Source organism: Lissotriton helveticus, chromosome 2_1 (assembly GCF_964261635.1).
Source record: "Lissotriton helveticus chromosome 2_1, aLisHel1.1, whole genome shotgun sequence".
Classification (NCBI taxonomy): domain Eukaryota; kingdom Metazoa; phylum Chordata; class Amphibia; order Caudata; family Salamandridae; genus Lissotriton; species Lissotriton helveticus.
In genome coordinates, this window is record NC_136059.1 from 2,111,887,369 (window position 1) to 2,111,904,773 (window position 17,405).

At 40.1% G+C, this 17,405-nt stretch overlaps 1 protein-coding gene across 1 annotated transcript in view; it reads right to left on the bottom strand.

Moving 5' to 3' along the window:
- FBXO8 (F-box protein 8) overlaps positions 1-17,405 on the bottom strand; it is a 249,186-nt gene that overhangs the window by 104,363 nt on the left and 127,418 nt on the right. Inside the window, exon 4 of the mRNA XM_078677080.1 lies at positions 14,387-14,513. Within this exon, the coding sequence (XP_078533206.1) occupies positions 14,387-14,513 (127 nt within the window). The remainder of the gene's footprint in view (positions 1-14,386; positions 14,514-17,405) is intronic.

Here is a 17,405-nt window from a genome sequence, read left to right on the forward strand (position 1 = left end):
ATTTAATTAAATATTTGAAATCTGATCGAATTAGTGTTTTTATATGTGAAGTATGGTCTAGCAAAATATATACCAGTTCATAGTATATATATTTAATAAATTCAGCCCGCTAATCTTCAAACTTCTTCCATAGCGATTCAGTCCTCACGTTAAGCTTTATTTAACTGCTATATGACGATTATGCTCTATGCCGAGGTCCCAACGTCCTCCATGACCTCTGGAATTATCTAATCATTTAATATGTTTGCCAGTACAATGCTGTGAAGAAAGCGTGGATACTATAGCTTGAATTTAGTCCATTTACATTAGATTAAAAGTTAGTTACACATAGTAATAGTTTTAAATATTTGGCATCTTCATAAATGCCTAACACATATGATCACAAAGTGTTTCTAATAAGAGATTTTGGGTCTCATTAGGATGACTGTTGTGTGTAGGGACCGCCTGCCATAAGGGCGGGGGTCCCGTTGGGGGTATTAGGATGCGCCCGCCACATTGGCGGGAGCATCCTGTATCTTTAGCATTGCGGGCGGTGCTGAAAGCACCGCCCGCCACACTGCTAAAGATACATGTTGTGCATTACAAAGCACAACGTGACAGGAACAGTGTAGTGCCTGCCACGTTGTACTTTGCAATGCCCCCATATGCACCACCCCCCCCCCCCCCCCCCCCCCGAGTCCCCGCAGGGTGCATCCGCATGCCTTTCCGTGGCGGTATTGCTGCCATGGAAAGGCATTGGAAAATGCCCCTGCTAATATGGCTGGCAGTGTCTGATAGACACCACCACCATATGACACCTTTTCCGACCCAGCCGCAAGGCGACCGGGGCAGAAAAGCGGCAGACGGTCTTTCCGTCCGCCGCAGTCCCCCCGCCATACTAATATGGCGGGGGGTCATTCCGGGTAGGACGGCGGGCGGATCGCCCCCCCCCAGGACGGCGGTGGCTACCGCCAGCCTGGCGGGGGCGATCCGCCCGCCATCCTAATGGGCCCCTAAATCTCTGCTCAAAAATGTAAATACCATTACAGTTATGGTCTCTCCTTTTCTGCCTGTATGATTTTGCTGGATTTTGTCTGTGTGCTTATCCACTGTTAAACAGAAGCGAAGCAGCGTTGCTACCCCCAAAACGTGCTGTACACAGAAGTTCACTGTTTCGCCTATTTCCTGGAAATCCATTGTAAATGATGCTCAAACTGCATCTACGGCATAAAAGGTTAAATGTCGTATTTGGCCAGCAGTGTTTTTTAATATTCATGAGATCTTTAAAGTATGTCTTGTACGCTCGATATACAAAATAGGACATGCTACATATTCGGAATAGTGTGCTCCCACAGTGAAATGAAACCTAAAAGCAATTTCACAGTATAGGCTTTGCTGAATCTTTTCTAGAACAAGCATGTAGGGGAATACAATCTTTATTTGCTATCTCCACCGGAAAAATCCTTCAGCCATTTCTTCATTTCAAAATCTAATTCAATGGTGAAATCAGATTTTGAAAACTTTAGTGTAGCTTTATAAATATGTACTTTGTGCTCCATGAACCAAAACAGGACTAATGCCAGTTTTACCATTCAGCCCCTTCAGACCTTGAATACACATCTTTGGCTGGGGGAGTTAACAGCTTTGACTCAGAGGATAACAGCCTGTCTTTAAGCACAGGAGGAGCAGATGGGTTTTATCTGCCAACTGCTTTATAGAGATTATCCACCGGGAAGGGCATAGAGACCGTTCCAAAGCAACTGCAGCTTTAGCACTACCTCTTTCGAATTTAGCATGCCACGGAGGACTTCTCCTGCTCTTTCACCAGACCTTCTTAGGCAGTCAGACTCCAGTAACAGTAGGAGGGAGAATCAGGTTGAACTTAACATGCACTGCCTGTTGGTTGAGCCATAGCTACTAATGTTTTAGCAGAGATTCTTCCAGAACTGTGTTTGACCTAATCAGAGTGGATTTATCATGTTGGTAGGAATACCCTCTTGCAAATTAATAACCCCACTCCTTACAGTCACAATGTTCTATAATGTGAAGTATAATGAGGAGGAGAAATTTGCTAACTTTAAATGTAACAGGCATTTTCGGATTATGCGAACCACACCTTCCAGTTCGTGTTCGTCCAAAACATGAAAAACCTTGGTTCCATATTTGGCACTTAGGCAAGAAATTTCAGATTAGCTTGCTCAGTGGCGGTTTGCATTTCTGTATCTATTTGAAGGCTGTCTCTAAATGTTCTCATGATTTCAGAACCTGCAATAACTTTGATTCAATTTCATCCCGGATCTCAATTGGAGCTCAATATATAAAATTCTATGAATGTCTATCTTGTCATTGCTTGTTTAGCTTATGCTCATTTTGTTGTCACCTGGTCCTAGGATTTACAGATCTAGTTTTTTTTTGTTAATAAATATTTTTAGAATACAAACTGGTGAGTGGTCAGAATTTCTTTAACTCACCTGGTGTGTTATGCTGGAAGTGTCTATGCTTGACAAGAAACAAGGAGAGGAGCTGGACCGGACTCCTCACGAAGATCCCATGCCCTGTAGGCAAGAAGGAAGATTCTCCAGGGAGGAACTTAGGTGTAGGAATGGCCAGTGATCAAATCGGATATCGCCAATACACTTTGAAACTTTAGGACATTTGAAGTCTGATTTGGTTAACTGGCTGTAAAATTATTTTAAGAGAACTTTGAAAATTGTCATATGAGCAGGTGATGATGGGATAAATCGGTTTACATTGGTATCGGGATTGGACGGTGCCAGTATACTAGAAGTTAGAAAGGAGATGGTCTAAAGCAGCAAGCTCGAGAAAGGGTTCAGGAGGGTGCAAAGGAGTGTCCATAACACTAAGAACAGTACTTAGTGGATGAATGCATGAATGAAAGAGGGATGCTGATTCGGTTGCATTGGAACCTTTGTACGCCATGAAAGGCTGTGACGAAGAGATTTCAAAATGTAGAGGTGCAGCGGACAAGCGTGAAAGAACTTAAGAAAGGCAGAAGCTAACAAATGTTTTTTTCCTAATCTGGTATGAGGAAGCCAACATACTTAACCAAGAGTCTCAGATGTGGGGCGTAAAAGAAATCCAAGAGAGACTGAAATACTAAATTATCCACTAGAAGGACAGGTTTGGAACTTGCACCTACACTGCTCAGCTTCCTTCTTAGTTCTTTGAACAAATAACACCAGAAAAAAGGAGCTGGCAGAAGGACAGGAGAAGCAAGCCAGCAGAAGACGCCAGGGCTGCATCACAGGTAATGTCCGGAAGGAAGATGAGCAACACTAACAATTCTTCTGGCAGAAACGGCACCAGCAAATACTGTGCAGGTAGATGCAAAGGATGCAGCAAATAACGGCGCAATAAGCAAAGTACAACAGTAAAGCGCAGGATGCGCGAGACAAGAGACTGACTTCTTAACTTCAAACTCAACCTGTAAGGTTCGTTCTCACTCAGCACCCTACTGTTCTGATGCAGAATAGCGGTGTCTAGGGCGAGCAGCCAAACTATAACTTGCGAATGTCTGAGGTGCACAGCTGGGCAGAGAGTGAGAGGAATTTAAAGAAACCTCCAAACTATTTAAAATACAATTTTAACCAGCAATGTTGACAGTGGCAATTCTTAGGATGTCCCATTTCATCCCACATATGTCCTCCTGCCATAAGGAATGTCCTCCTGCCCTTGCAAGAGTAGCCTGGCTCCAAGGCTGTGTCACCATTTATGTCCATTAGTCCTTGCCTGACCTAGGGAATATCAAACAAAATTTTCACAATACTCGTGATAGCCCTCATAAATATGTGAAGAATTATGAACTGTATTTGAATGTTCGGATGTATGACGTTACAACGCATACTTTTACCACGCCTACCATTACCACGCATTTTTTACAACGCAGGATCCATGACAACGCATACCATTACCACGCATGTATTTACAACGCATATACCTTTACAACGCATACAATTACAACGTAAGTATTGGTAAGTATATAATATTTTTTAATATTTAATTTAATTAAAATTAATATAATGTAATTTAATTTAATTTAATTAATTTAATTTAATTTAATTTAATTAATTTAATCAATTTAATTTAATGTAATTTAAATTTAAACCCAAAACTGACCTTGAACCCAAAAAATACCCCTTTTACCCAAAAACTGAAAACTGACCCTGAACCCTAAAAATACCCCTTTACCCAAAAACTGAAAACTGACCCTAAACCCTAAAAATACCCCTTTACCCAAAAACTGAAAACTGACCCTGAACCCTAAAAATACCCCTTTACCCAAAAACCCAAAACTGACCCTGAACCCAAAAAATACCCCTTTACCCAAAAACTAAAAACTGACCCTGAACCCAAAAAATACCCCTTTACAAAAAAAAAACAAATAATATTTTTAATAAAATAATATACTTACCAATACTTACGTTGTAATGGTATGCGTTGTAAAAGTACCTGCGTTGTAAATACATGCGTGGTAATGGTATGCGTTGTCATGGATCCTGCGTTGTAAAAAATGCGTGGTAATGGTAGGTCGTGGTAAAAGTTGCGTTGTAAAGGTTGTATACCGAATGTTCTAATCCTAATTGGGATGATGTGAATAAACTGTCATATCTTATTGCGCCAAGTGAAACCAAAGATGGTTTGCTGGAAAAGAGTAACTGGCCTTGATAGGCCTTTGGTCATGCAGCGACTTTCATTGCAGTTAGGAGGCACTGGTAAATGTGGTCATGGATGTATGTCAGGTGAAGACTGAATGGACCAAAAGGAACAGTTGTGCACAGAATGAGGGTTACAGAAAGTGCTCAGGAACCTACTGTTTCTGCCTTGGTTCAAGGTATGCAGACCAACGTGCAAAGGCAGTTTTGCACTAATTGTAATGGGTGACAAACTAAGAGTCTTGTTGAATTAGTTTATGTTGCTAATAACTGTCACTGTACAAGAGAGAATTAATTAGTCACAGGAATCATACATGATGCCTTTACAAATGCAACTACTTAAGAAACTGCCAAAGGAAGGATTGGGGTGGGAAGAGAGGAGGGCAGTCAGTCTGAGTCAGGGAAGGGCTCAATGTGATTTGACTCCATCCAGTGGTTCCTCATGTGTCAACTCTGGGGAGCCAGCACAATGGAAACTAGATTGTCCAAATTGACAACACATTACCCATTGCCAACCTAAACACCTGATTTTACTAAAGCTTCCCAAAGTCAATACCCAAACGTTTAGACTAACCCATTTTTTGACCTACCAGAGAGGAAACAATTGTGGTGTAAATGTTATGATTCTTAGGCCGTAAATGTAATGTGTTTTTAATGTAAAGTCCACTCATAGCTTACTGACACTGTAGCTAAACATTTTCCTCTAAAAACCTCTGAATTATCCCCCTTACTTACCTCTCTCGCAAATATCCATTAAGGCACTTGACATTTCTGACATTGGATTCCCCCAACACAGCACTGATCAAGCATCAATAAGCATGTGCCCCACTACAGGCCTAAACACTTCTTTGGAACTGTGCTTAGTTCAAGCAATGGTGTTTATACAACTGTATCGACACACAATGAAGCAATAAGTTCTAGCAGTATTATTTGAAACCCAATAATGTACTGAAGGTGTTGGATGTAAAAATGTAATGCCAAAATCTATCACTGACATACTCGATCAAGTGATCTCTCCTTTACGGTGCAAACATGCAAATAATATAGGGTGTCTTAACTGCTGACCCAAAAAAGATTAAGGTAAATCCACTGAAGAAACTCTGAGGCATCCCTCATTACCCATTAATCCCGGAAGCGGGACTCCAACCAGTTATTGATGCTCTAATAAAACAAGTTGTTCTAGTGTTGCCCCTTACTTTAGCGCTCAAAAAGCCTGATAAAGACAGGTACAGATCTGACCAGGCCCAAGGTCAGACTGTGGCAGAAAATAGGCCTGGACACCAATGGGGTACCAATGTGAAAGTGGCCCCTATTAGCGAATCAGATAGCTAAGAAGGTGGTCAAAATGCACAAGTTGGCGTAAATTTGAACTTGTAAAAGTTCTGCAGGTGTTCAGCAAGATATGGAAGACTGTATGTATTATAGGCAATGTTTCGGGTAAGATCAACAAATTCAGCAGTAAAAGCTATTCCAGCAGACCATAAAACAGGCCCACAAAGAACCAAAAAACAGCACACACACACTTATCAGACCAACCACAGAGGGCACGACTAGATTGGCTATAGGTCAGTGAGACTCTACAAGACCTGCTACAATGTTATCTTATTTTACGGCCACTGCCAAATGGCTCACTGTGGTGGATACCTATTCTGCTTTATTTTCAATCCTAATACATCCTGACATTCAATACCTCTTTGCTTTCTCAATTTCGGGAAAACTTCTTACATGGACAAGCATGCCACAAGGCTTTACCAAATCGCCTTCCCTCTTATCCCAAGCGCTCAAGAAAGATCTGGGCATTCTCGTCTTCCCAAGTAGATAAAAATCCAGGTGGATAAACAGCTGCTGGCTGTCTCACGACTTTAAAAAATGCAAGATTGTGTCCCTCGGTCTCTTAGCTGAACCAGCAAAGAAAGGGGACACAGCTTCCAAAGAGGAATTACCATTCTGTTTTCCATCTGTTTGCTATCTCAATCATGAAATCTCAGTGGGTGAGAGGCATCTGTCCAAAGACAGCATTAACGTAATTTGTAAGTTGCCTTGACCAGTCACCGTCTCTAAGGCACTCACTGTGAAAGTCTTCCATCACCAAAAATACACTCATCAGCTTGAACTCAAACTTAAAGCCTTCCGAACCTTAACAGTTCCTCTTAGCTTTAGTAAGTTACACACATGGCATGATGTGCAATCATACATACAGAAGTAAGAGAACTGGAAGAATGCAAGGTATTATTCAAGGAGATGTTCTTCATGAACATGCGGGTCTTTATTTTATTAGTGACTTTGAAACAGCAAACCAACCACATCAGCACTAGTGGATGGGGTTGGCATGCAAGTATCAAGTTGTTAGTATTATGGAGTCATTTAATGTACTCAACCAATATTCCAGTAGAACCACCCCAAGTCAAAAACAGATAATAAAGGTACCTGTTTCAAAGCACGATATGTCCATTATGCTCTTCTAATACACCATGCCAGACTACCAGGCCATCTGAAGCAGATTATCCAAGACTGGGCTACCCCATCCCATAGTTTGAGAGATCAAGGCTATTTATAAAAATACTTTCTACAAAAATACAGAATGTGTTTCACTAAACACTAACTACTGTGTATGTGGTGGGTATTACCTATAAGTACCATTCTAAAGAAGTGATACAAAGTTACAGCAAAAATTGTTCCGCTATCTGCTTTTTCAATGGGTATTGGTTAGCTGAACTCAATACATCGGTCAGTGAATGAATGTACAGACTGTAAAATGGCTACTGTAGGCAACTGGACAACAAAGAGTGAGATGTCCAATAAGCAATGGGAGGATCATTTTTGTAGATTCTGTCTATCCTTGGTTTCGCAATATGTTATTATGGCTGTAAAATAATGACGTATTTGTTATTGCGTAATATAGATTTTATTTGTATTTACTCCAATTAAGAAATTGCTTGGACCCACTTGGCTAGCTCTCAGCGAAGGTGGCCCAATCCTATTTCAAACAGTGTAGTTAACCGTGGTCTTCAGACAAAACATTGAGTCAGTATATGGACTGACACAATTATCGAGTTAGAAATATCATGACACAGAAATTTCATGAGCAAGAATATCATGGACAAGAATATCGATTTTTAAAATGTAGAAGTCATTAATCTCGTTTGCAAAAATAGTTATTTAAAATATCGATTTTTGTAATCAGTGTTATGTATTTTAGTATATATTTTAAATGTATGGGATGCAATTTTTTTGTATAAGTATTGTTTATGTTTTTTAATATATGTGTCAAATATTTAGTAGTTATTACATTTAATTTAATAAAATGTTGCGTCTTTTAGTTCCATAGCGGGTTGTGGGTTTATAGGGGAATAGGGTGGGATGTTATTGAATTATAATAAATTAATGACTATTTTTTAATTATATTTATTTAATTCATATTTAATAGTGTTAATTGTTCTTTTAATTTTTTATGGTACATTTTATGTGTGGGTTGTAGGGTTTATGGGCGTAAAAGGTGAGAAGTAATTCATTGGTAACTAATAATTAGTTGTTAATTTATATTGATGATAATTATGGTAATGGTGTAATTCTTTTAGGTGCGGATTGTGGGGTTTATAGGCGCATAGGGTGGGAAGCAATATATTTTTAATTATTTATTAATTTGTTTAATATTAATTAATTGATAATTATAGTAATTGTGTAATGTGTTTTTAATTAATAATCAGTTGATAATTAATATTAATTAATTGGTAATAATGTTAATCGTTTAATTCCTTTATGCGGTGTGGGTTTTGGGTTTATAAGGGTGAAGGATGGGTAGTAATTTCACTTAATTAGTTGTTAAATACTACTAGTTATTTCATTGAAAATTAAATTTAGTTGTGTAATTAATGTTTCTAAAATTCACTTTGTGGTGTAGGTTGTGGGGATTATTGGGGTAAATGGTGGGAAGTAAATTTTGATGAATTATAACTTGGTTTGTCATAAATAATGTTTAACTGCTAATTTATTATGTTAATTGTGCAAATCAATTATTTTTACATTTTAGATGTGGGTTGTGTAGTGTATGGGGTGGGAAGAAAATCAGTTTTAAACAATTAATATTTTGTTTTACATTGATAATTAATTTAATAATTGTGTTGTGTGTTTTGTGGGGGTATATTGTGGAAGTACATTAATTATAAATATGTAATAATTAATACTTAATAAATGAAAATTAATTTGTTGATGAATATATTATTAGTGTTTTAGGTGCAGATTGTGAGTTTTATTGTGTTGTAAGATGGGAAGTAACTCGGTAAGTAACTAAACTACATTTATGTAATAGTTAATGTTTTTGTTAGTAAATAATTTCAAAATAAAAGTTATTTGTATGAAAATCATCTTTGTATTTTATTTATAATATTTGTAGTTATTTGTGTTCTGTATTTAACATTATAATTTCTTTCTTTTTTAATTTTGTTAATATTAATGATTTTCCCCCCAACATATTTATATATCTATATCTATATCTATATATATATTTTAGCCAAGTTTTGCAGATTAAGCACCACACGCACTCAGAAGACGTACAGCTAGTTGCGTTTATTTTCCAAAATAACGCTACGCGTTTCAACACCGAAGTGCCTTGCTCAACGTGTGAGCAAGGCACTTCGGTGTTGAAACGCGTAGCGTTATTTTGGAAAATAAACGCAACTAGCTGTACGTCTTCTGAGTGCGTGTGGTGCTTAATCTGCAAAACTTGGCTAAATTGAAATTTCTCGGCGGCGGGGGTGCCGAGATTTACACGCCACCTGACTACGGGAACCAGATCCCAGCAACCTACCCCGGTTCTGAACTTACTTATATATATATATATATATATATCACATAACTCCCCTCCAAACAAGAAAGGGCAGAGGCCAGAGGGGATTTCAAAGAAAAGCCGGCTTTATTAGGCAGACAATGCAATGCAGTAGTGGCGTATGCATTTCGGCGTTATGCCTTCCTCAGCGCCTTGCATCGCGTGAACCACCTTCGCTTGAATAGTCCCATTCCTGTGCCTTATTAGAGTTCAAAAGTCCGGTTGCTCCTCCCCCTAGCTGATTTGGCTCACCTGTTGGTTACCGTGGCAACATGGCTTTGAACGGACTCCAACTCCCAGAATGCACAGAGTGAGTGCATCTGGGTTGGCGGTGTGGGGAATGTTTGGTAGACTCACAGGAGCAGAAACCAGTTGGTGCAGGAGGGAAGTGAGGCTGTGCACCGGAATCTGCCAAAGTTCACCAGCTCCTCCTTGGGTCCCCTCGGTCCGCTGCTGCCTCGAAGTCCAGGTAGGCAATGTAGGCAGGGACAGCTGTAGGCTACAGCGTCCTGTTGGAGGTAATGTACCTCACTCCACCCGTGCTGTCCTGAACTGGGGGGCGGACACTGGAGCTCTCGGTACCCCGAGCAAAAACATCGCTGAGCCCAGCGACGGTGTGCCAGTAAATATCTCCAGGTCGCTTGCTGCTGCGGGGCCATCTGCAATGCTCCTCTGGCCGGAGCATAATATATCACATAACTCCCCTCCAAACAAGAAAGGGCAGAGGCCAGAGGGGATTTCAAAGAAAAGCCGGCTTTATTAGGCAGACAATGCAATGCAGTAGTGGCGTATGCATTTCGGCGTTATGCCTTCCTCAGCGCCTTGCATCGCGTGAACCACCTTCGCTTGAATAGTCCCATTCCTGTGCCTTATTAGAGTTCAAAAGTCCGGTTGCTCCTCCCCCTCGCTGATTTGGGTCACCTGTTGGTTACCGTGGCAACATGGCTTTGAACGGACTCCAACTCCCAGAATGCACAGAGTGAGTGCATCTGGGTTGGCGGTGTGGGGAATGTTTGGTAGACTCACAGGAGCAGAAAACACAGGAGCAGAAAACCAGTTGGTGTATATATATATTCCAAAGGAAATCCGGCAGCAAAGCAGACTCCGCTCTACTTGAAAACACGGACCCAAATTTTGTGCAAGGTGGTTTATTCGGTGTTTGTGCTCCCAGCCATCATGACGCGTTTCGCGCTACACAGAGCGCTTGATCACATGACATATATAGATATATATCCCAAATCGCATCCAAGCGTTTCCCTGTAAACGGAGCTCATGGCCCTTCAGGGCGGCCTCACGAAAGGGCACAGGGTAGCCCCCTATCACCTTCTTGGCAAAACAAACGAAGTGAGGCCCAGTGCAGTAGTAACAAGCTTTATTTCCAAAGTGATGAAAGCGCTTGCTTCTGAGAGTCCCTTAAGTCAACGTTTCGGCGTCATGCCTTTTTCACAGACTGGACTTGCAAGCGCCCAGGTGTATTCGAGCTCAATATAAATTGGTGTATCACGTGACTGCAATCACGAACTACTGCTCCCAGTGTGCATCGTGCATGTTGTGATAATGGCAAAGTTCAGTTTTTCAGCACAAGCACACGATCATGTGGATTTTCATTTCAAAACAGTCAGGTGAGGAAAAATTACAGCTGCTCTTGTAAAGATGTTAGGGCTCTGGAAATACCGTTTCCAACTGCAAGATCACGACAGGATGTGCTCCTGTCTGAATCCCTTCCACGCGCCGACAATTTTACCACAGTGGCATTCCTAGTTAGGTTTGAAGGCACGAGTGAGCCAGTCTCCTTATTAACATTTCCCAAATCGCATCCAAGCGTTTCCCTGTAAACGGAGCTCATGGCCCTTCAGGGCGGCCTCACGAAAGGGCACAGGGTAGCCCCCTATCACCTTCTTGGCAAAACAAATGAAGTGAGGCCCAGTGCAGTAGTAACAAGCTTTATTTCCAAAGTGATGAAAGCGCCTGCTTCTGAGAGTCCCTTAGGTCAACGTTTCGGCATCATGCCTTTTTCACAGACTGGACTTGCAAGCGCCCAGGTGTATTCGAGCTCAATATAAATTTGTGCATCACGTGACTGCAATCACGAACTACTGCTCCCAGTGTGCATTGTGCATGTTGTGATAATGGCAAAGTTCAGTTTTTCAGCACAAGCACACGATCATGTGGATTTTAATTTGAAAACAGTCAGGTGAGGAAAAATTACAGCTGCTCTAGTAAAGATGTTAGGGCTCTGGAAATGCCGTTTCCAACGGCAAGATCATGACAGGATGTGCTCCTGTCTGAATCCCTTCCACGCGCCGACAATTTTACCACAGTGGCATTCCTTGTTAGGTTTGAAGGCACGAGTGAGCCAGTCTCCTTATTAACATTTCCCAAATCACATCCAAGCGTTTCCCTGTAAACGGAGCTCATGACCCTTCAGGGCGGCCTCACGAAAGGGCACAGGGTAGCCCCCTATCACCTTCTTGGCAAAACAAACGAAGTGAGGCCCAGTGCAGTAGTAACAAGCTTTATTTCCAAAGTGATGAAAGCGCTTGCTTCTGAGAGTCCCTTAAGTCAACGTTTCGGCGTCATGCCTTTTTCACAGACTGGACTTGCAAGCGCCCAGGTGTATTCGAGCTCAATATAAATTGGTGCATCACGTGACTGCAATCACGAACTACTGCTCCCAGTGTGCATTGTGCATGTTGTGATAATGGCAAAGTTCTGTTTTTCAGCACAAGCACACGATCATGTGGATTTTCATTTCAAAACAGTCAGGTGAGGAAAAATGACCGCTGCTCTTGTAAAGATGTTAGGGCTCTGGAAATGCCGTAACATATACATTATTTTAAAAATATTTTTATTTTGTTGAAGGTATTTAGTTTTTAATGTTCATGTGACTGGAGTGGGAATAGTAATTTTTTCCCCTTTGCAATCAAACACTTTCCCTACTGTTGTACTGACGGGAGTGGGGATAGTAAATGTTACCCCTTCGTAATCCACCACTTTCCCGATTGTTGCACTGACTGGAGTGGGAATAGTCAATTTTACCCCTCCATAATCCAGCGCTTTCCCTACTGTTGCATTTATTGAAGTGAGAATAGTAAATGTTATCCCTCCACAATCCAGCGCTTTCCCTACAGTTGCCTTTATTGAAGTGGGAATAGTACATTTTATCCCTCCACAATACAACACTTTCCCTACTGTCGTACAGATTGGAGTTAGAACAGTAAATTTTAACCCTTTGCAAACCAACACTTTCCCTACTGTTGTAATGACTGGAGAGGAAATAATAGTAAAGTGTACCCCTCTGTAATCCAAAGCTTTCCCTACTGTTGCACGGACTGGATTTGGAATTGTAAATGTTACGCCTCCGCAATCCAGCGCTTTCCCTACCGTTCCACTGACTGGAGTGCGAATAGTAAATTTTACCCTCTGCAATCCAACACTTTCCCTACTGTTGCACTGAGTGAAGTGGGAATTGCTTTTTTTGTTAAAGTGTAGTGGGAATAGTGAATTGGAGTATATTGTGATATTTTATGTAATTTTATATTTATTGTAGTTACAATAGTAAATCTTATTTTTGTGTGGTGTAAAATATTTTGTTACTGTTGGATTTTGTTAGGTGGGAGTAATTATTTTTATATTTATTTAGTAGTAGAAAAATGTTTTCTTTTTAATTTGGTGGGAAACGTAGATGTCATTATTTTAATTTGTATTAATTTATTTTTTGTAATATATATTTAATTATGAATTTGACTATAATAATAATAATATTATACTTTGCAAAATTTATGCTTTTCACTTATTTGTAATTACAGTTTAAAATAAGTGTGTTGTTTAATTTCTATTGTTAATTAAATTGATTCCGTTTTTTAATATTTTATGTTTTTGGTATATTGAAATATGTTTACATATATTTTTGATAATATGCTATTCAAGGTTTTCTAAATTATATACATTAATTAAAATAGTGTATATATATGTATAATTATATATACTATATATATATATATATATATATATATGTGTTTACATTTTTCAAAGGAAGTTTATTTGTTGTATTTGTTTTATTCCATTTAATTATTTTTTATAAATTAAAGTTAGTATTTAATTTATGTTCATTTTAATATGTTAAATTATATATATTTTAATATCGATATTTAATACAACTATATTATTGTAAACAATATTTTTGTACTTACCTTTTTAAGTATAGGGAGTCGATATTTTTGTTTTCTATATTTTTACCTAGATATTTTTACAGCTATATTTCTGTGGTCAATATTCTGTCAGTGAACCCTTAAGCAGGCCCCCCTACAGGCTGCAGATGAAGGGCACTACTGTGTTAAGGTGTGCCAAGGAGAATCAGGGCTATAGATTCGGGGGTGTTAGGCAATCTGTAGAGGATAAACTAGATGAGCCAGTGGGCTGTTTGCAGAAAGAACAAAGAGGCCGCATCACGAGGTGTGTCAGATGTAGTTTCCATTATAGGTGAATGGAATATTTGCAGTGTCAAAGGGTGAATACAGTGCAATCAGGTAATCTAAGATATGTTGGAGGTTTTCACATGAACATGTTCGGGAATACAAGCATGGATCAATTCTGTAAGGCACTCCATAGGAAGCAGAGTCTTAGTTCTTGATATTTGTAGAGAAGAAACTGGAGAGTGAAGTGCTAAAAGGAGAACCAGTCATCTTAGTTGCTCCGATACAGACAAAGTATTTTAGCATAATTTGGCTTTACTGCTTCATTTATAAAAAGCTAGTCCGCTTGGGTGGGACTTCACATTGTGGACATAATACAAACATCTCTTAGGCTAACTGATAGGCAAAACCTGTAAGATATACATTAGATCTGTAAGATATACATTAGATATTTATCAAAAACTGAAAATATGACAGAACGGATAACAACATACCTCATTTGGGTTGGCATTGAAGGTAAGGCTGCCTTCATCCAGCCACATGTAAAGCTTTCTAAATGAAAAGCCTAGAGGTGGTCTCCTTTTGTAAATGGTACAGTGACCCCATGTTGATTTACATAACCTGTAAAATAAATGACACTGCACAACAATTCAAGAGAAGGTCACAATAGGCAATCTTCAATTAACATAATGACTATGTTTAATGCTAACAATGAAAAATTGCTGTACTTTGTCGTCTTCCATAATTAATGACATAAGTAAGATATGCTAATTTCAGTCAGGATAAAGAAAGCTGATGCAACCACACAATTCAAGCACGGAACTGGAACACCTGGTGGTGGCTTATATCATTTAACTTCCACAGTCCCAGGCATGTGGGAAACTGTAGTAAAGGGGACACGTTTGCTTTGGAGGGTCCTGGGCCAGCACCCTCATGCTCCCTTTAACACGTATTTTTTATTGTGCACAATTAACCAAAGGATTCATGGCCCCTATACACAACACTCACAGGACGCCAAGATGGAAGATGCTGGAGTACGAAAGAATCCACAAAGTTCTGGACTCCATTTGTCAACTGGTCACACTATAATGCTACGAAATGACACCATGGGAAACGTGGAATCCCCGAAAAAGCTACACAGTTCTCTCTTAGGGTTCCCCGATTACACAGAGCTAATCTTATCCTGGATTAGATCACACCATGTCGCCATGAGTATTGTTGTTAAGAAACAAATCAAAAGCAATTAGGGCTTGCTGTCTTGAGTCCGTATCTGGGTTCTCGTGGAAGAGCTAGCCCTATTAGACAACCAGGGCGTATAATCATTTTGGATATATCAGTTTAAGAAAGGGAAAGAGTAGAGAAAGTGCAATACAAAGATTTAAACAAACAGTAAAACATAGGTGCTGATTACTATGTCTTTAGGAAAGGTTCCGGATGGGATTAGGTATTTCAGAATCCGATTTGGAACCCTTATTTCTTACTGAATCGTACAGATTTCCCAACAACCGATTACGATGCCTGGAAACTGTACGGGCAGTCCGAATCGGTTTCTTAAGACAATGGGACAGTCCGAGACTTTCGGAGCCGAATCGTACAGCTCTATGGGCAAAGGTTTCCGGATAAACGATTATAATGACAGATTCGGACAGCCGTTCCGATTTGGGTTGCCCGAGATTAAACAACTGTCGAAATCTGTGTTTGAGGGCCCGTTGCGGGCCCCCCTTCACGTGAAGGCATACATATGTAGCCCGTGGGGGTACACAAGGGACCCCTCTTCCTAACCATGCACAATGTGGCAGGCAGCATGGGGTGCCCGCCACAGGATGCAAGATTTCCATCAACCACCCCTTTTTTCATTGGAAGCAGGTGATCGCGTTCGGAACACAGGCTCCCATTGAAGTCACAGCGAATCCGACCGAACGAAGCATCGTAATCGGCCGTCTGGTCTCGCAGGACCCAATTCGTTTGGAAACGAGTCCGGAACCAATTTGTTCAGGACAGTTTGCAAACAAGATCATATTCGGCCCCCTAGTAGTAGGGTTGGGGAGAGGATAATGGGTAGTTACCATGGCTTATAGTATGATATACACACGAGTCCACCCAAAATCTCACATACTCCAACACCCCAAGATGTTATTCAGTAAATAGGAATTGCTTTCCTTAGGATCACATCATGTTTCACTACGCTTAGTTCCCATGAAAGCTGAATACAGGGTAGTGCAGACAAGAAATTCCCATTTTAGATGTTTTGGGGCCAATTTATAAAGGCATTTAAGAGTATGTGCAGTAGTGCTACAGGAGCACTCCTCCACTATAGATTCGCCTAAATTATAAAAGACAATTCTCCCGACCTTGAAGACCCAGTTCACTGAAGTTAGGAACAAAGGACTTTGCCTGATTAGTCCGTAGTTCAAAAACATTCCACATTGGAGCCAGCCATCGTTAGGAATCAAACGCAATAGAAAACTAAACTGCATATAGAAAAAGATGGGTTGATCTCACATTTAATCTTAAAAGACTCTGCCTCTGGGCAGCCATTTTTCACAAGTTGTACTCGTTTGGTCATAGCGATTGCTTGCAAAATCACCACACAAAATGCCTCTAAGACAGAGTACCACCTAATTATACCCAGCAGCTGAATCTTGTTCTGAATAAAATGTAATTTAAAGAAACAAAAGCGCTTATGTAATGTAACTGATCTTTTTGGAAAGTTTCTGGCACCGATTGCGACTGGTTCACGCTATATGAAACTTAAACAAATAAATAAATCACCCACCACGGGATTCGCTGGACTGTCCTGTTTTAAATTATGTATCTTATTGTTTGCAGACCCGGTTGTAAAGGGTGAGCCGGGACCACCAAATTAACATCCCAGGCCCATCATAGGCCATTCAGAACTGGAAACCAGCTTTTGTTCTTTTTACCTAATGTTTCATGGAGGCCTGTAGCATTACAGGCTCTTCATAATCATTTAATTTTATGGATTAACACCATTGACTGTGAACTGCTTTCAGCCCTGGGGACTGGTTTGAAGTGACGTATGAAGATAGCTGAGTTGGTAACTACTATTCTGCATAAATGAACGTAAATCCTGCACATTTTCCCTATAATAAAAGAGGCTGCAAGTGTGCCCAGTTTAAGGTACTTCAGAGTCAAATACAGTGATATGATGTTGCCTTTCAAGAAAAGTAAATGAAAATGTTTATCTTCTTCCTGCTCTAGAGTCATTCCTGACTAGCAGCACTATATGAAAAACAAACTACTGGAAAAATCTAGCAAACAAAGTTGCATCCTATTATTCAGTTAAAAAAATAATATTCGATGCATCATTCCATTAATAACATTCATTTGTATGTAGATGGTTACTTTTTATAGAATGGTGCATTGTACAGTGACCTGTGTGTAACCTGTAGGACACATTTTGATTGCTAGCAGGGTGATGCAAGGATTTCATCCTCATGAGGACGATAAAAAAGGTGTCACCTGCTCAACTAATAGGAACATGCGTTGCTG